We start from the raw sequence: 20,283 nt of genomic DNA, 5'->3' as shown, positions 1-20,283 counted from the left end.
TTCTCTGCCCCCCTCTCTCTCTCTCTGCCCCCCTCCTCTCTCTCTCTCTCTGCCCCTCTCTCTCTCTCTCTCTCTCTGCCCCTCTCTCTCTCTCTCTCTCTCTGCCCTCTCTCTCTCTCTCTCTCTCTGCCCCCTCTCTCTCTCTCTCTCTCTGCCCCTCTCTCTCTCTCTCTCTGCCCCCTCTCTCTCTCTTTCTCCGCCCCTCTCTCTCTCTTTCTCCGTCCCTCTCTCTCTCTTTCTCCGTCCCTCTCTCTCTCTTCTCCGTCCCTCTCTCTCTCTTTCTCGTCCCTCTCTCCTCTTTCTCCGTCCCTCTCTCTCTCTTTCTCCGTCCCTCTCTCTCTCTTTCTCTGCCCTCTCTCTCTTCTCTGCCCTCTCTCTCTTTCTCTGCCCCTCTCTCTCTTTCTCTGCCCCTCTCTCTCTTTCTCTGCCCTCTCTCTCTTTCTCTGCCTCCCTCTCTCTCTTTCTCTGCCTCTCTCTCTCTCTTTCTCTGCCCCCCTCTCTCTCTCTTTCTCTGCCCCCCTCTCTCTCTCTTTCTCTGCCCCCTCTCTCTCTCTCTCTCTGCCCCCCTCTCTCTCTCTTTCTCTGCCCCCTCTCTCTCCCTTTCTCTGCCCCCCCTCTCTCTCCCTTTCTCTGCCCCCCCTCTCTCTCCCTTTCTCTGCCCCCCTCTCTCTCCCTTTCTCTGCCCCCCCCCTCTCTCCCTTTCTCTGCCCCCCCTCTCTCTCCCTTTCTCTGCCCCCCCCTCTCTCTCTTTCTCTCTCTGTTTCTGTCTGTCTCACATTCTCTCATTCTCTATCTCTTTCTCATTTACAGGGGCCTCAAGGAGAACCTGGCCCAGCTGGACAGCAGGGCATCCCAGGACCTCAGGTGAGTTTATAGCTAGTGAGGTGGAAGATTTGCAACCGAGTGTCATGCTGGAGGGGTGGGGAGTGGGAGAAGGAGTGGGGCTGGAGAGGGGGAGGAAAGGGAGGGGAGGGGCACCAGAGAAAGAAGAGGGGAAGGAATGGGAGAAAAGCAGAGAGGAGAAAAGGGAGGGGGAATGTGGAGGAGGGAGGGAGGGTAGTGGTGGAGTGGGGTGACAAGAGAAGCAGAGAGGAGGGAGGTTAGTGGGGAGAGGTAGAGTAGGGAGGTGGAGGTATAGAGGGGAGGGGAGTGGAGAGGAGGGAGGTTAGAGGGAAGGAGTAGGGTAGGGAGGTGGAAGGGAGTGTAGATGAAGTAGGTTACAGAGGAGGGGAAGGGTAGGGAGGTGGAGGGGTGGAGAGGAGGGTAGGGGAGTGTAGATGAGGGAAGTTAGAAGGGAGGGGTAGGGTAGGGAGGTGGAGGGGTGGAGAGGAGGCGAGGAGAGTGCAGATGAGGTAGGTTAGAGAGGAAGGGTAGGAAGGGGGAGGGGTGTGTAGATGAGCGAGGTTAGAGGGAGGGAAAGGGTAGGGAGGTGGAGGGTATGGAGGGGAGGAGGGGATATTAAATGGTGGAGGAGGAGGAATCTCTCAGTCATGTTCGGAATATTAATAACAGAAGTTCCACCTGTAGGGATTTTGTGCAGCATCAGATTTCGATAATAAATTTCCAAAGCTTGCCAACAATCCGCTCCATTCCCTCTTTGCTGTGATCCAGTTTGCTCCTTTATTTTTTTAAACATAATAAAAAATAAAAGAGGCAATTTATTGAAATTGATTTGGTTTCAATGCACACTGAGCTACTGCAGGTGTTAAATCCATTCCTGTGAACAGAACCAGTTCTGAAGTGTTTGGGAAAGTTTCTCGGTCATTCTCACTCTCTGTCTTGCCCTGTCTCCACACAGGGTCTTCCTGGGCCTCAAGGTACGATTGGACCACCTGGAGCTAAGGTAAGTCTTAACTGCGACCATTGAGTATTCCAGTCCTGATGCTGCCTGGTTGTGACTCTGAGAGTTGGAAATTTCCTGTTTCTGCCTTGAGCTGTAGATCTTGTAACGCCTTAAACTTGTCTTGTCTTGTTTTAAAGGGGCCTCAGGGTAAAGCTGGATTGCCAGGTCTGGCGGGAGCTGATGGGCCTCCAGTAAGTCAGCACCTCCTCATATTGCATACTTTACAAAGGAAACTCCTTCCTTAGCTTCATGAAACTGCAACAAATTTTCAAACCATCCATTTAAACCAGACAAATATCAAACCAAATTGTTGTTGCATGAAACCTAATGACAGAGTTAGCACCTTGCTGGCTTTGAGAATGTAAAAATCGATGTATTTTTCTCCCCAGGGTCACCCAGGCAAAGAGGGACCGTCTGGTGAGAAAGGTTCACAGGTAACATCGGAATAAAGATTCAAATCACTTTCTTTATTCGTCCCAAATTAATTTCTGCACTGACCCTAGATTTACATGGATTTATTGGCTCTAGTCTTGCTAACAATGCCTTGGTTAATCTGTATCTTTAGGGATCTTCGGGACCACAAGGTCCAATTGGATATCCAGGACCTCGAGGAGTTAAGGTACATCTGAGAAGACTTTCTCTGACTGTTATTAAGCTGCTCCAGTTTCTTTGCATCGGTCGATGTCACGGTGCTGACTGTGCTTGTTTTTGTGAAACAGGGTGCAGATGGGGTTCGTGGCCTTAAAGGAGGAAAAGGGGAAAAGGTAAACAATCTCACTATTTTAACGATTAAAACTTATTATTTTTCTTAATTTCATTTCACTTCATTTGTCATGACTTGTCTGGAGAGCAATGTAACTGGGCAAAGCAATGAAGAACAAACAAATCTGCATTTCTTTTTAAAATTCATTCTCAGGATGTAGGCGTCACTGGCCAGGCCAGCATTTATTGCCCATCCCTAATTGCCCTTGAGAAGGTGGTGGTGAGCTGCCTTCTTGAACCGCTGCAGTCCATGTGGTGTAGAATTTATTATAGCTGTTAGATACAACTGACTGTCTTACTTGGCCATTTCAGAGGGCAGTTAAGAGTTAACCACATTGCTGTGGGTCTGGAGTCACACTGTACAGAACTTTAGTTAGGCCACACTTGGAATATTGCGTGCAATTCTGGTCGCCACACTACCAGAAGGACGTGGAGGCTTTGGAGAGGGTACAGAGGAGGTTTACCAGGATGTTGCCTGGTCTGGAGGGCATTAGCTATGAAGAGAGGTTGGAAAAACACGGATTGTTTTCACTGGAACGACGGAGGTGGAGGGGCGACATGATAGAGGTTTACAAAGTTATGAGCGGCATGGACAGAGTGGATAGTCAGAAGCTTTTTCCCAGAGTGGAAGAGTCAGTTACTAGGGGACATAGGTTTAAGGTGAGAGGGGCAAAGTTTAGAGGGGATGTGCGAGGCAAGTTCTTTACACAGAGGGTGGTGAGTGCCTGGAACTTGTTGCCGGGGGAGGTGGTGGAAGCAGGTACCATAGAGACGTTTAAGAGACATCTTGACAAATACAGGAATAGGAAGGGAATAGAGGGATACGGTCCCCGGAAGTGCAGAAGGTTTTAGATTAGACAGGCATCAAGATCGGCGCAGGCTTGGAGGGCCGAATGGCCTGTTCCTGTGCTGTACTGTTCTTTGTTTGTAGGCCACACCAGGTAATGACGGCAGATTTCCTTCCCTAAAGGACATTAGTGAACTATGTGGGTTGTTATAACAATCCAGTAGTTTCACAATCATTATTACTGAGACGAGGATTTTATTTCCAGATTTAATTAATTGAATTTAAATTCCACTAGCTACTGCGGTGGGATTTGAACTCATGTCTCCAGAGCATTAGTCTAGACCTCTGGATTACTGGTCCAGTAACATTGCTACTATGCAACTCAATCCTATTGTGTACCTGTAGCACCCTTTCTCCATATCAAGTTGTTTACTGCGATGAAGTATTTTTGAAGTGTAGTTGCTGTTGTAATGTAGAAAAGGTAACAGCCAATTTGTGCACAGCAAGATCCACAAACACCAATGTGGTAATGACTAGATAATCATCTGGTTTTTAGTTAGGTTGGTTGAGGGATTAATATAGGCCCAAGGCACCAAGGAGAGCTCCCCTGCTATTAGAAAGTTAGAAATATAGAAAGATTGGCTTCGTCTGTGCCCAATTCAGCCCATCTTGTCTGTGCTGGCCGAAAAAGTTCTCCAGTCCAATCCCACTTTCCCGCTCTTGTTCCATATCTCTGTAGGTTACAGCACTTCAAGTGCATATCCAAGTGTTTTTTAAATGTGATGAGGGTTTCTGCCTCGACCACCCATTCAGGTCGTGAGATCCAGACCCCACCACCCTCTGGGTGAAATAATTACTGCTCAAATCCTCTCTAACCCTTCGACCAATTAGTTTAAAACTCTGCCCCCTGGTTACTGACCTCTCTGCGAATTAAAAAAGACCCTTCCTACCAACTCAAACTATGCCCTTCATTATTTTCTGGCAATTCCTGGTAACATCCTCATCAATCTCCTCTGAGCCCTCTCTCGTGTGATCACATCCTTCCTGTAATGCGGTGACCAGAACTGCACACAGTGCTTGAGTTGTAGCTTAACTAGTGTTGTATACATTTCCAGTACAAACTCCCAGCTCTTACATTCTAAGCCTTGCCATTTGTGCAGGAAGTGTCATCAATTGAAGCAGCTTGAGCTCCGGGTTTTGGAACTTAAGCGGCTGTTGGCAACACTGCGGTGCATTCATGAGGATGAGAGCTAGGTGGATAGAACGTTTATAGATGTGGTCAGTCCACAGTTTGAGTATGCAGGGAGAGGGGGAATGAGTGTCCACCAGACAGTCAAAAAGAATCAGGCAGGTAGTGCAGGAGACCCCTGAGTGCATCTCACTGTCCAACAGGTATTCAGTTCTGAATACTGAGGAAAGTGATGCTTCACCTGGGGAGTGCAGCCAGAGCCAAGTCCATGGCACCACAGGTGGCTCAGCTGCACAGTGGGGCACAGGGACGACTGGAAGAGCCATAGTGATAGGTGATTCAATAGTCAGGGGAACAGACAGGTGTTTCTGTGGCCACAGATGTGAATCCAGGATGGTGTGTTGCCTCCCTGGGGCCAGGGTCAAGGATGTCACTGAGCGGTTGCAGAGCATCCTGAAGTGGGAAGGTGAACAGCCAGCAGTCGTGGTCCACATCGGAACCAATGACATAGGTAGAAAGGGGGATGTGGTCTTGCAGTCAGAATTTAGGGAGCTAGGTAAGAAATTAGCAAACAGGCCTCAAAAGTAGTAATCTCCGGATTACTCTCAGTGCCACATGCAAGTGAGTATAGAAATAGAAGGATAAGATAGATGAACATAGAACATAGAACAGTAAAGCACAGTACAGGCCCTTCGGCCCACGATGTTGTGCTGACCCTTTAACCTACTCTAAGATCAAACTACCTACATACCCCTTCATTCAACTATCATCCATGTGCCTATCCAAGAGTCGCTTAAATGTCCCTAATGTATCTGCTTCTACTACCACCGCTGGCAGTGCATTCCACGCACCCACCACACTCTGTGTAAAGAACCTACCTCTGACATCTCCCCGAAACCTTCCTCCAATCACCTTAAAATTATGCCCCCTGGTGATAGCCCTTTCCGCCCTGGGAAAAAGTCTCTGACTATCCACTCTATCTATGCCTCTCATCATCTTGTACACCTCTATCAAGTCACCTCTCATCCTTCTTCGCTCCAATGAGAAAAGCCCTAGCTCCCTCAACCTTTCTTCATAAGACATGCCCTCCAGTCCAGGCAGCATCCTGGTAAATCTCCTCTGCACCCTCTCTAAAGCTTCCACATCCTTCCTATAATGAGGCGACCAGAACTGAACACAATATTCCAAGTGTGGTCTAACGAATGCGTGGCTGGAAAGATGGTGCAGGAGGAAGGGCTTCAGATTCCTGGGATATTGGGACCGGCTCTGGGGGAGATGGGACCTGTACAGGCTGGACGGGTTACACCTGAACAGAGCTGGGACTGAATTCCTTGCGGGACATTTTGCTAGTGCTGTTGGGGAGGGTTTAAACTAGTTCGGCAGGGGGATGGGGACCTCAGGGTAGACTCAGCTGGGACAAAATCAGAAATTAAAATGAAAGGAAGAAAATTAATGGATGAATCTGAAAGACAGAGGAAACAAAGGTTGGAAAATAAAAAAGAGAGTTGGCAGTGCTCAAGGGTATCTATTTCAATGCAAGGAGTACAGCAAATAAAGTAGATGAGCTGAGGGCACAGATAGACACGTGGCAGTATGATATCATAGCTATTACAGAAACATGGCTTAAGGAGGGACAGGAATGGCAGCTCAACATTCCTGGTTACAGGGTTTTCAGACACGATAGGGAGGGGGATAAGAAAAGAGGGGGAGTGGCAATTTTGGTCAAGGAAACTATTACAGCTGTGAGGAGGGATGATATGTTGGAAGGATCATCAAATGAGGCCATATGGATTGAACTAAGGAACAAAAAAGGGGTAATCACACTGCTGGGAGTGTACTATAGACCCCCAAACTGTCAGAGGGAGATAGAAGAGCAGACATGTAGGCAAATCTCTGAGAAGTGCAAGAACAATAGGGCAGTAATAGTAGGGGATTTTAATTACCCCAATATTAACTGGGATAGTTTGAGTGTGAAAGGAATTGAGGAGCAGAATTCTTGAGGTGCATTCAGGAGAACTTTTTTGCCCAGTATGTAGCAAGTCCAACAAGAGATGGTGAAGTTTTAAAGTTAATTTTGGGAAATGAAGATGGGCAGGTGGAAGGAGTGGCAGTGGGAGAGCATTTTGGTGGTAGTGATCATAATTCAGTCAGCGACTGAAACAACACGGAAGGGAGCAGTTACGGGTTATAAGTCCAGATAAATTGGCATAGAAACTGGGCGCCACGGGTTGCCTTTGTCGGTGGGAGAGGTCATCGCACCTCACTGGACAGCCACCGCCCGCCTCAAACCGGGCAGCCCCCGGTCAATAAGGTTCTGTCCCGCCACAGTCTACCTGCTTCAATGGGTGCTTGGAGCTCAGGGTCATTGCCCGAAAGGTGGACTGATACACCGCACCAAACAACATGAAAAAAGGAAAGAAGGTACCAGCCCTTCGCTTTGCAAGCTGGAACGTCAGAACTATGTGTCCTGGCCTGTTGGAAGACCTTACACAAATCAACGATTCTCGGAAGACCGCCATCATTAACAACGAGCTCAGTAGACTCAATGTGGACATTGCAGCACTTCAGGAGACTCGCCTCCCCGCGAGTGGCTCTCTAGCAGAGCAAGACTACACCTTCTTCTGGCAGGGCAGGGATCCTGAAGAACCAAGACAGCACGGAGTGGGCTTCGCCATCAGAAACTCCTTGCTCAGCATGATAGAGCCTCCCTCAAATGGCTCGGAACGCATACTGTCCATCCGACTGTTCACCGCCTCTGGTCCAGTATACCTACTCAGCATCTATGCTCCAACACTCTGCTCCTCACCTGAAGCTAAAGATCAGCTCTACGAGGAACTCCATAACATCATTAGCAGCATCCCCAACACCGAACACCTGTTCCTGCTGGGGGACTTTAATGCCAGGGTTGGGGCCGACCATGACTCATGGCCCTCCTGCCTTGGGCACTATGGCATTGGAAGGATGAATGGGAACGGGCAGAGACTGCTTGAGTTGTGTACCTATCATAACCTCTGCATCACCAACTCGTTCTTTCACACTAAACCCTGTCATCAGGTTTCATGGAGGCACCCAAGATCGCGTCGTTGGCACCAGCTAGACCTCATTGTCACAAGGCGAGCCGCCTTAAACAGTGTTCAAATCACACGCAGCTTCCACAGTGCGGACTGCAACACCGACCATTCCCTTGTGTGCAGCAAGGTGAGACGCAGACCAAAGAAGTTGCATCATTCCAAGCAGAAGGGCCACCCGCGCATCAACACGAGCAGAATTTCTCATCCACAGCTGTTACAAAAATTTCTAAATTCACTTGTAACAGCCCTTCAAAACACTCCCACAGGGGATGCTGAGACCAAGTGGGCCCACATCAGAGACGCCATCTATGAGTCAGCTTTGACCACCTACGGTAAACGTGCGAAGAGAAATGCAGACTGATTTCAATCTCATAATGAAGAGCTGGAACCTGTCATAGCCGCTAAGCGCATTGCACTGTTGAACTACAAGAAAGCCCCCAGCGATTTAACATCCGTAGCACTTAAAATAGCCAGAAGCGCTGCACAAAGAACAGCCAGGCGCTGTGCAAATGACTACTGGCAACACCTATGCAGTCGTATTCAGCTGGCCTCAGACACCGGAAACATCAGAGGAATGTATGATGGCATTAAGACAGCTTTTGGGCCAACCATCAAGAAGATCGCCCCCCTCAAATCTAAATCAGGGGACACAATCACTAACCAACGTAAACAAATGGACCGCTGGGTTGAGCACTACCTAGAACTGTACTCCAGGGAGAATGTTGTCACTGAGACTGCCCTCAATGCAGCCCAGCATCTACCAGTCATGGATGAGCTGGACGTACAGCCAACAAAATCGGAACTCAGCGGAAAAGCCCCTGGGAAGGACAGCATTACCCCTGAAATAATCAAAAGTGCCAAGCCTGCTATACTCTCAGCACTACATGAACTGCTTTGCCTGTGCTGGGACGAGGGAGCAGTACCTCAGGACATGCGCGATGACAATATCATCACCCTCTATAAAAACAAAGGTGACCGCGATGACTGCAACAACTACCGTGGAATCTCCCTGCTCAGCATAGTGGGGAAAGTCTTTGCTCGAGTCGCTCTAAACAGGCTCCAGAAGCTGGCCAAGCGCGTCTACCCTGAGGCACAGTGTGGCTTTCGTGCAGAGAGATCGACCGTTGACAAGCTGTTCTCCCTTCGTCAGATACAGGAGAAATGCCGTGAACAACAGATGCCCCTCTACATTGCTTTCATTGATCTCACCAAAGCCTTTGACCTCGTCAGCAGATGTGGTCTCTTCAGACTACTGGAAAAGATTGGATGCCCACCAAAGCTACTAAGTATCATCACCTCATTCCATGACAATATGAAAGGCACAATTCAACATGGTGGCTCCTCATCAGAGCCCTTTCCTATCCTGAGTGGCGTGAAACAGGGCTGTGTTCTCACACCCACACTTTTTGGGATTTTCTTCTCCCTGCTGCTTTCACATGCGTTCAAGTCCTCTGAAGAAGGAATTTTCCTCCACACAAGATCAGGGGGCAGGTTGTTCAACCTTGCCCGTCTAAGAGCGAAGTTCAAAGTACGGAAAGTGCTCATCAGGGAACTCCTCTTTGCTGACGATGCTGCTTTAACATCTCACACTGAAGAGTGCCTGCAGAGTCTCATCGACAGGTTTGCGGCTGCCTGCAATGAATTTGGCCTAATCATCAGCCTCAAGAAAACGAACATCATGGGGCAGGACGTCAGAAATGCTCCATCCATCAATATTGGCGACCACGCTCTGGAAGTGGTTCAAGAGTTCACCTACCTAGGCTCAACTATCACCAGTAACCTGTCTCTAGATGCAGAAATCAACAAGCGCATGGGAAAGGCTTCCACTGCTATGTCCAGACTGGCCAAGAGATTGTGGGACAATGGGGCACTGACACGGAACACAAAAGTCCGAGTGTATCAGTCCTGTGACTTCAGTACCTTGCTCTATGGCAGCAAGGCCTGGACAACGTATGTCAGCCAAGAGCGACGTCTCAATTCATTCCATCCTCGCTGCCTCCGGAGAATACTTGGCATTAGGTGGCCGGTTCGTATCTCCAACACAGAAGTCCTCGAGGCGGCTAACATCCCCAGCTTATCCACACTACTGAGTCAGCGGCGCTTGAGATGGCTTGGCCATGTGAGCCGCATGGAAGATGGCAGGATCCCCAAAGACACATTGTACAGCGAGCTTGCCACTGGTATCAGACCCACCGGCCGTCCATGTCTCTGCTTTAAAGACGTCTGCAAACGCGACATGAAATCCTGTGACATTGATCACAAGTCATGGGAGTCAGTTGCCAGCGTTCGCCAGAGCTGGCGGGCAGCCATAAAGGCGGGGCTAAAGAGTGGCGAGTCAAAGAGACTTAGCAGTTGGCAGGAAAAAAGACGGAGGCGCAAGGGGAGAGCCAACTGTGTAACAGCCCCGCAAACAAATTTCTCTGCACCACCTGTGGAAGAGTCTGTTACTCTAGAATTGGCCTTTATAGCCACTCCAGGCACTGCTTCACAAACCACTGACCACCTCCAGGCGCTTACCCATTGTCTCTCGAGATAAGGAGGCCAAAGAAGAGATCATAATTCAGTCAGTTTTAAGATAATTATTTAAAAGGCCTGAGATAGAACAGGAGTTAGAGTTCTCAATTGGGGCTAGGACAATTTTACTAAACTGAGGAGTGATATAATGTGGATAAATGTGAGATTATCCACTTTGGTGGCAAAAACAGAAAGACAGATTATTATCTAAACGGCGATAGATTGGGAAAGGGGGAGGTGCAGCGAGACCTGGGTGTTCTCGTGCACCAGTCACTGAAAGTAAGCATGCAGGTGCAGCAGGCAGTTAAGAAGGCAAATGGTATGTTGGACTTCATAGCGAAAGGATTTGAGTACAGGAGCAGGGCTGTCTTGCTGCAATTATACAAGGCCTTGGTGAGGCTGCATCTGGAATATTGTGTGCAGTTTTGGTCTCCTTATCTGAGGAAGGATGTTCTTGCTATGGAGGGAGTGCAGCGAAGGTTCACTAGACTGATTCCTGGAATGGCAGGACTGACGTAAGTTGTACCTCAGTTTAAAAAGGGAGCGAAGGATAGACTGAATAATTACAGACCAGTCAGTCTAATCTCAGTAATGGGCAAATTATTGGAATCTATTCTGAGATACAGGATAAACTGTCACTTAGAAAGGCACAGGTTAATCAAGAATAGTCAGCATGGATTTGTTAAGGGAAGATCTTGTTTGACCAACTTGATCAAATTTTTGAAGAAGTAACAAAGAAGATAGATGAGGGTAGTGCAGTTGATGTGGTCTACATGGATTTTAGCAAGGTCTTTGACAAGGCAGACTGGTTAAAAAAATAAAATCCCATGGGATCCAGGAAAATGCAGCAAGGTGGATACAAAATTGGCTCAGTGGCAGGAAACAAAGGGTAATTGTTGAAGGCTGTTTTAGCGACTGGATGGCTGTTTCCAGTGGCGTTCTGCAGGGCTCAGTACTGGGCCCCCTGCTTTTTGTGGTGTATATTAACGATTTGGGCATAAATGTAGGGGGCATGGTCAAGAAGTTTGCAGACGACACAAAGATTGGCCGTGTGGTAGATAGCGAGGAGGATAGCTGTAGGCTGCAGGAAGATATTGATGGTCTGGTCAGATGGGCAGAAAAGTGGCAAATGGAATTCAACCTGGAGAAATGTGAGGTGATGCATTTGGGGAGGTCAAACAAGGCAAAGGAATACACGATTAATGGGAAAATACTGAGATGTGTAGAGGAAATGAGGGACCTTGGAGTGAATGTCCACAGATCCCTGAAGGTAGTAGTCACCCTTTGCTTCCTGCCACTAAGTCAGTAGTGGCCATGAAATCTTGTCCATCCAGCTGCGAGGTCAGTCAGGCCTCAATGTCTTATCTGAAAGACGGCACCACTGAAGTGCAGCACTCACTCACTACTGACCCTCTGACAGTGCAGCACTCCATCAGTACTGTCCCTCCAACAGTGCAGCACTCCCTCGTACTGACCCTCTGACAGTGCAGTGCTCCCTCTGTACTGACCCTGTAACAGTGCAGCACTCTCTCGTACTGACCCTGTAACAGTGCAGCACTCTCTCGTACTGACCCTCCGACAGTGCAGCACTCCCTCGTACTGACCCTCCGACAGTGCAGTGCTCCCTCTGTACTAACCCTGTAACAGTGCAGCACTTCATCAGTACTGTCCCTCCAACAGTGCAGCACTCCCTCGTACTGACCCTCTGACAGTGCAGTGCTCCCTCTGTACTAACCCTGTAACAGTGCAGTGCTTCCTCTGTACTAACCCTGTAACAGTGCAGCTCTCCCTCGTACTGACCCTCCGACAGTGCAGTGCTCCCTCTGTACTAACCCGGTAACAGTGCAGCACTCCCTCGTACTGACCCTCCGACAGTGCAGTGCTCCCTCTGTACTAACCCTGTAACAGTGCAGCACTCTCTCGTACTGACCCTCCGACAGTGCAGTGCTCCCTCTGTACTAACCCTGTAACAGTGCAGCACTCTCTCGTACTGACCCTCCGACAGTGCAGTGCTCCCTCTGTACTAACCCTGTAACAGTGCAGCACTCCCTCGTACTGACCCTCCGACAGTGCAGTGCTCCCTCTGTACTAACCCTGTAACAGTGCAGCACTCTCTCGTACTGACCCTCCGACAGTGCAGTGCTCCCTCTGTACTAACCCTGTAACAGTGCAGCACTCTCTCGTACTGACCCTCCGAAAGCGCAGTGCTCCCTCTGTACTAACCCTGCAACATTGCAGCACTCCCTGATGGGATGTCAGCCTGGATTTTGTGCTCGAGTCTCTGGGGTGGGAGCTGAACCCACAACTTTCTATCTCAGAGGTGAGAGAGATACCTGTGACCTAAGAGTGACACATTCAGGTGAGATTTCTGGACTGATGTTAGGGCGAAGTCTGAGTCCAAGGGTAGGGACATCATATTTAATAATACGTTGTGAATTTCCCCTTTCAATGACGACATAGCAAGGGGCTTGTGCTCATCACCCTCTTGTTCAGGGATTATGTAAGTCAGGTAGACATTTAGTAGAGATATTCAAAATTATGAAGGGTTTTGCTCCAGTAAATAAGAAGTAGCCAGAGGACACAGATTGAAGGTGATTGGTAAAAGAACCAGAGGGGGAGAGGTGGAAACAAGTTTTCGTTCTGTCCCGTTCACTCTCACTCGGTTTTGCAGACACCAACTGTCATCCGTCTCCTTATCTGTTTGACCATTAGTCCAGTGTGAACCTCTACAATAGGTCCAAGCAGGCAATTCCACTATGGGAGCAGCACAAATAACAAACAGCGTCTATGTGGCATCTTTAACCAGTAAAACCTCCCAGAGTTTTTCGTGTCAACACACATCAGACAGTCACTTACACTAAGCCACATAAACCTGTTTGGAAAGGTGACCAAAAGCTTGGTCAAACAGGTAATTTTCAGGAGCATCTTAAAGGAGGAGAGAGAGGGAGAGGTTTCGGGAGGGAATTCCAGAGGTTCGGACCTAGACAGTTGAAGGCATGGCCACAGGAGTTGGGACACCTGCAGATTTTTTGGCTGCTTCAGGACAGGAATTTACCAATCAAGTTTCGGGATATGTGTGAGAATGTGAATAATATTGTTCTGAATATAGCAGCTTGAAAAGCTGTGTAAAATTTTGGCAGATGGACTGGACTGAATTGTCAACCACCCTGGCACGGACAGTTCATGCAAAGAATTCACTCCAGATGTTTGGAGGGTATAGTCCTTATCAATTAGTCTGTGGCGAAATCTCAAATTGTCTTCTGTGCGATGTGATAGTTCTCCTGCTGTAAAAGGTACTGCAATTAGTTCCATTTTTGTGCATATTTGAATGCTCTTCATGCAGGGAGACAGAGTTTAATTCAGGATACTTTAAAAGAGAGGGTCAGAGGGAAAGGAAAGTCCCTGGTAAGGTCATGATGGACAGTGCTTATCAAACATTGCAATTAAACTGTTCAGCTTCATTCCTAATGCTTAAGCAGTACTAATTATAAAATCTCACACTCTAAGTAGCTGATGGAAGTAAACAAGGCTCCCAGTACCTCAAATATCATACAGCCATTGAGTCAGTACAGCAGAGAAAGGGGCCAGTTGGCCCATTGAGTCCATGTTGGCTCTCTGTGAAGCAATCCAGTGAGTCCCACTGCCCCGTTCAATCCCCGTAGCCCTGCATGTTTATTTCTTTCAAGTGCCCATCCAATTTCCTTTTAAAATGATTGATCGTTTCCGCTTCCACCACCCTCGTAGGCAGCGAGTTCCAGGTCATTACCACTCACTGTGTAAAAAGATTCTTCCTCACATTCCCCCTGCATCTCTTCCCAAAACTTTCAATCTGTGTCCCCTAGTGCTTTTACTGGTCTAACTTATCTAAGCCTGTCATTATCTTGTACACCTCTATTAAATCTCCCCTCAATCTCCTCTGCTCCAGGGAGAACAACCCCAGCTTTTCCAACCTAACCTTGTAACTAAAATCCCCCATCCCTGGAACCATTCTGGTAAATCTCCTCTGCACCCTCTCAAGGACCCTCACATCCTTCCTGAAGTGTGGTGCCCAGAACTACATAAGAAATAGGAGCAGGCCATTCAGCCCCTCAAGCCTGTCCTGCCTTCAGTAAGATCATGGCTGATCTGCCCCAGACCTCAACTCCTCTTTCATGCCAGCTCCTCATAGCCCTCAACTCCGAGCTGAACAAAATAAGTGACAGCCATTTGCTGGTTCATTCCTCAGGGCAATGCCTTGACCAATCAGAGTCAAGCTGCCTGATTTAAATTTTAAACAAAGCTTGGCAGTTAACTGTCAGTCACTGTAAACTGGTGCATTCACCATGGCAACACCTCGACAATCAGTGTTCTCTTGTCAACCAATCAGCACTCTCTTCTCATGCAGTATAAGTTGTTTTCCCTTACATTGGTTATTCTTGCGATTGTCCTGATGAGTGCAAGATGAAAAGCTTTGACAACATGTCTCTATTTTTAGCAACACAAAGAGAATTAGATATAAAAACAGTAAATGCTGGAAACATTCAGCAGGGCTGGCAGTCTCTGTGGAGAGGGAAACAAAGTTAACAGATCCAACTTATAAGGCCAGAGCGAAGCTAATTGCTAGGGGTTTTGAAGAGCGACTGCTGAAAAAGCAATCTTATAAAGCTTTTTAGCTCTTTGACCACATATTCATGGAGTGTATCGACATAAAAGCAATGTTTCTGCAGGATGATACTTGTTAGAGAGAAGTGTTTCTGAAACTGCCCAAAGAGGCAGCAGATGTAGAAGAAATTATGGAAACTAAACAAATGTGTCTGTAGCCTGAATGATATTTCCAGGGTGTGGTATTTCTCAGTGAGAACTGTTTTGCTGAAACTGGGTTGCATTCAATTAAAAGCAGATCCCGCAATGTTTTATTGGTATCATAAAGGAAAACTTTCAGACAACTTTCATGATGCATATTCATGATTTCTTATGGGGTGGTACTGCAGAAATTTTGAGAAATATGTTATTAATAAAATTGCAGTAGAATTTAAAATGGGGAGATGGCTTGTGGCGATTTCAAATATATTATGCAAATTGGGGTTGGTGTAATTTTAAATCAAGAGTCCCATTTAGTGAATGTTACTCTTACCCCTGTTAATCATACAGATTGTCCGACTGGGTGAGACTGCTCTCACCTGGTTCCATTCTTCACATACAATAGCTTCTCTTCCTGCTCTTGCACTGTTACCTCTGGTGTCCCCCAACGATCGATCCTTGGCTCCCCCTATTTCTCGTCTGCATGCTGTCCCTCGGCTACATCCAGCCCTCAACTCCTAGCTGAACAAAATAAGTGACAGCCATTCGCTGGTTCATTCCTCAGGGATGAACCAGATACACAGCGTCAGTTTTCACATGTACGCTGACGACACTCAGCTCTATCTCACCACCACCTCTCTCAACCCCTTCACTGCTTATCTGACATCTGGCAGTGGGTAAGCAGAAATTCCCTCCAATTAAAAATTGGGAAGGCTGAATCCATTGTCTTTGGTCCCTGTTCCAAACTCCGTTCCCTAGCTACTGACTCCGTCCCTCTCCCTGGCAACTGTCTGAGGCGCAACCAGTCTGTTTGCAACTTTGGTGTCATATGTGACCCCAAGATGAGCTTCCAGCCTCATGTCCACGCCATCACTAAGACCGCCTACTTCCACCTCCTTAACATCACCTGACTTTGCTCCTGCTTCAGCTGATCTGCTGCTGAAATCCTCATTCATGTCTTAACTATTCCAATGTTCTCCTGGCTGGTCTCCCACATGCTACCCTCCAGAAATTTGGCATCATCCAAAACTCTGCTGCCCGTGTCCCGTCTCACATCAGGTCCAGTTCACCCAGCACCCCCCTGTCCCAGCAACCCCCTGTCCCAGCAACCCCCTGTGTTCACTGACCTACACTGGCTCCCGGTCAAGCTATGCCTTGATTTAAAAATTCTCATCCTTGTTTTCAAATCCCTCCATGGCCTCGCCCCTCCCTATCTCTGTAATCTCCTCCGGCCCCACAACCCTCCGAGATCTCTGAGCTCCTCTAATTCCGACCTCTTGAGCATTCCTGATTTTAATCACTCCACCATTGGCGGCTGTGCATTCAGCTGCCTGGGCCCTAGGCTCTGGAATTCCCTCCCTAAACCTCTCCGACTCTCTACTTCTCTCTCCTCCTTTAAGACACTCCATAAAACCTCCCTCTTTGCACATGTTCGAATATTTCTTTGTTACTCAATGCCTAATTTTGTTTTATAATGCTCCTGTGAAGCACCGTGGGATGTTTCATTACGTTAAAGACGCTATATAAATACAAGTTGTTGTTACCACAGAACGATGATATCTATCTAAAGACGAGACAGAGCAATCGCAAAGTTTGATTGGTCAGTTGAACTGGTTGTGCACTCAGACAGGATCACATGCTAGTTTTGATGTATTGGACTTTCGTAATACAATGAAACAACCTCAAGTCGAGAATGTTTTAAGGGCAAGTAAAACATTAAAAAAATTAAATCTGGAGAAATGCATCCAATCCATCCTTCAGTGACCCAAAGAACATGAAATGAGTCATTTTTAACAATGCTTCACACATTAATCTTCCAGATGGGTATTCAAGTGCAGCTGGTTTTTTCATATTTCTGTTGGGTGAAAATGGGAAATGTTGTCCTTCAGATTTGGAAACTAAGAAAATAAAAATGGTTAACAAAAGTATTTTAGCTGCTGAAACAATGGGTGTCATGAAGCAGTGGATATGGGATTCCATTTGTCAAATATTTTAAGTGAGGTTCTGTACAAAGCGTGTACTGAAGATAGTGTACCCTTTGAATGTTATGTAGATAATTGCTCATTTTGGGATAATGTAAACTCTACAGAAAGAATAATTGAGAAAAGGTTATGGATTGGCCTTGCTGGCTTGAAACAATGCTGGAGAGAAAGGAAATCTCAAACATTAAAGAATGGATGCAAGTCATCAACTGTCTGATTGTTTTACAAAAAGAAAAACATGTACAAAGAAATTGTTAGAGGTCCCAGAGGAGGGGAATCTTGCAATGTAATGCTTTAGACACATAGAAAATAGGAGCAGGAGTAGGCCATTCGGCCCTTCGAGTTTGCTCCCCCATTCATTATGATCATGGCTGATCATCCAACTCAGTAATCTGTTCCTGTTTTCTCCCCATACCCTTTGATCTCTTTAGACCCAAGAGCTATATCTAAATCCTTCTTGAAAACATACAATGTTTTGGCCTCAACTGCTTTCTGTGGTAGCGAATTCCACAGGCTCACCACTCTCTGGGTGAAGAAATTTCTCCTCATCTCAGTCCTGAAAGGTTTACCCCATATCCTTAGACTATGACCCCTGGTTTTGGACTCCCCCACCATCGGGAACATCCTTCCTGCATCTACCCTGTCAAGTCCTGTTAGAATTTCATAGGTTTCTATGAGATCCCCACCTCACTCTTCTGAACTCCAGTGAATATAATCCTAACCGACTCAATCTCTCCTCATACGTCAGTCCTGCCATCCCAGGAATCAGTCTGGTAAACATTCGCTGCACTCCCTCTATAGCAAAAACATCCTTACTCAGAGAAGGAGACCAAAACTGCACACAATATTCCAGGTGTGGCCTCACCAAGGCCCTGTATAATTGCAGCAAGACATCCCTGCTCCTGTACTTGAATCCTCTCACTATGAAGGCCAACATACCATTTGCCTTTTTTACTGCCTGTTGCACCTGCATGCTTACCTTCAGCGACTGGTGTACGAGAACATCCAGCTCTCGCAACATATTCCCCTCTCTCAGTTTATAGCCATTCAGATAATCTGCCTTCCTGTTTTTGCTACCAAAGTGGATAACTTCACATTTATCCACATTATACTGCATCTGCCATGCATTCGCCCACTCACTCAACTTGTCCAAATCACCCTGAAGACTCTCTGCATCCTCCTCACAACTCACCCTCCCACCCAGTTTTGTGTCATCTGCAAACTTGGAGATATTACATTTAGTTCCCTCATCTAAATTATTAATATATATTGTGAATAGCTGGGGTCCTAGCACCGATCCCTGCGGTACCCCACTAGTCACTGCCTGCCATTCGGAAAAAGACCCATTTATCCCTACTCTTTGCCTTCATCGGCTGAGGCATTGAGTGCAAGTGTTGGGACGTCATGTTACAGTTGTACATAACGTTGGTTAGGCCGCATTTGGAGCACTGTGTGCAGTTCTGGTCGCCACACTACAGGAAAGATGTGATTAAGCTCGAGAGGGTGCAGAAAAGTTTCACAAGGATGTTGCCTAGTTTGGAGGGCTTGAGTTATAAAGAGAGATTGGATTGGCTGGGTCTGTTTTCCCTGGAGTGAAGGAGGCTGAGAGGGGACATGATAGAGGTATATGAAATTATGAGAGGCATAGATAGGGTAGATAGCCAGAGTCTGTTTCCCATGGTAGGTGTGACTAAAACTAGAGGGCATAGATTTAAGGTGAGAAGGAGGATGTTTAAAGGGGATCAAAGGGGTAAATTTTTCACACAAAGAATAGTGGGTATCTGGAATGAGCTGCCTGAGGAGGTGGTGGAGGCAGGAACAGTAGCAACATTTAAGAGGCATCTGGACAGGTACTTGAATGAGCAAGGCATAGAGGGATATGGAATTAATGCAGGCAGGTGGGATTAGTATAGATAGGCATTATGGTCGGCATGGACGCGGTGGGCCAAACGGCCTGTTTCTATGCTGTACGACTCTATGACTTTGTTTCCTGTCTGCCAACCAATTTTCTATCCATCACAATACACTACCCCCAATCCCACGCGCTTTAATTTTACACGCTAATCTCTTATGTGGGACTTTGTCGAAAGCCTTCTGAAAGTCCAAATAAACCACATCCACTGGCTCCCCCTCATCAACTCTACTAGTTGCATCCTCGAAGAATTCTAGTAGATTTGTCCAGCATGATTTCCCTTTCGTAAATCCATGCTGACTCTGTCCGATTCTACCACTGTTCTCCAAGTGCTCTGCTGCAAAATCTTTGATAATGGACCCTAGAATTTTCCCCACTACCGACATCAGGCTGACTGGTCTATAATTCCCTGCTTTCTCTCTGCCTCCCTTTTTAAATAGTGAGGTTACATTAGCTACCCTCTAATCTGTAGGAACTGTTCCAGAGTCTATAGAATCTTGGAAGATGACCACCAATTCATCCACTATTTCTAGGGCCACTTCCTTAAGTACTCTGGGATGTAGATTATCAGGCCCTGGGGATTTATCGGCCTTCAGTCCCATCAATTTCCCCAACACCATTTCTCTACTAATACTGATTTCCTTCAGTTCCTCCCTCTCACTAAGCCCTGTGTTCCCCAACATTTCTGGTATGATATTTGTGTTCTCCTTTGTGAAGACAGAACCAAAGTATGCATTTAGTTGGTCAGCCATTTCTTTGTTCCCCATAATAAATTTCCCTGTTTCTGACTGTAGGGGATCTACATTTGTCTTCACCAATCTTTTTCTCTTCACATCCCTATAGAAACTTTTACAGTCAGTGTTTATGTTCCCCGCAAGCTTGCTCTCGTACTCTATTTTCCCCTTCTTAATCAATCCCTTGGTCCTCCTTTGCTGAATTCTAAACTGCTCCCAATCCTCAGGTCGGTTGTTTTTTTCTGGCAGATTTATATACCTCTTCCTTGGATCTAATGCTATCTCTACTTTCCCTTGTAAGCCATGGTTTGGCTACCTTCCCCGTTTTACTTCTGTGCCAGACAGGAATAAACAATTGTTGCAGTTCATCCATGCGCTCTTTAAATGTTTGCCATTGCCTATCCACTGTCATCCCTTTAAGTAACGTTTCCCAATCCGTCATGGCCAACCTGCGTCTCATACCTTCGTAATTTTCTTCATTAAGATTCAGGACCCTAGTCTCAGAATCAACTACGTCACTCTCCATCTTGATGAAGAATTCTATCATATTATGGTCGCTCATCCCCAAGGGGTCTCACACAACTAGATTGTCAATTATTCCTCTCTCATTACACAATACCCAGTCTAGGATGGCCTGTTCTCCATTTGGTTCCTGAACGTATTGGTCCAGAAAACCCGTATACACTCCAAGGATTCCTCCTCTACGGTAT

At 46.9% G+C, this 20,283-nt stretch overlaps 1 protein-coding gene across 1 annotated transcript in view; it reads left to right on the top strand.

Annotated features, from left to right (window-relative positions):
- LOC137373152 (collagen alpha-1(XI) chain-like) overlaps positions 1–20,283 on the top strand; it is a 612,019-nt gene that overhangs the window by 258,657 nt on the left and 333,079 nt on the right. Inside the window, exons 25-30 of the mRNA XM_068038011.1 lie at positions 811–864; positions 1,799–1,843; positions 1,981–2,034; positions 2,233–2,277; positions 2,409–2,462; positions 2,563–2,607. Of these exons, the coding sequence (XP_067894112.1) occupies positions 811–864; positions 1,799–1,843; positions 1,981–2,034; positions 2,233–2,277; positions 2,409–2,462; positions 2,563–2,607 (297 nt within the window). The remainder of the gene's footprint in view (positions 1–810; positions 865–1,798; positions 1,844–1,980; positions 2,035–2,232; positions 2,278–2,408; positions 2,463–2,562; positions 2,608–20,283) is intronic.

Source organism: Heterodontus francisci, chromosome 8 (assembly GCF_036365525.1).
Source record: "Heterodontus francisci isolate sHetFra1 chromosome 8, sHetFra1.hap1, whole genome shotgun sequence".
NCBI classification, from domain to species: domain Eukaryota; kingdom Metazoa; phylum Chordata; class Chondrichthyes; order Heterodontiformes; family Heterodontidae; genus Heterodontus; species Heterodontus francisci.
This window is presented reverse-complemented; position numbering and strand designations above follow the sequence as displayed.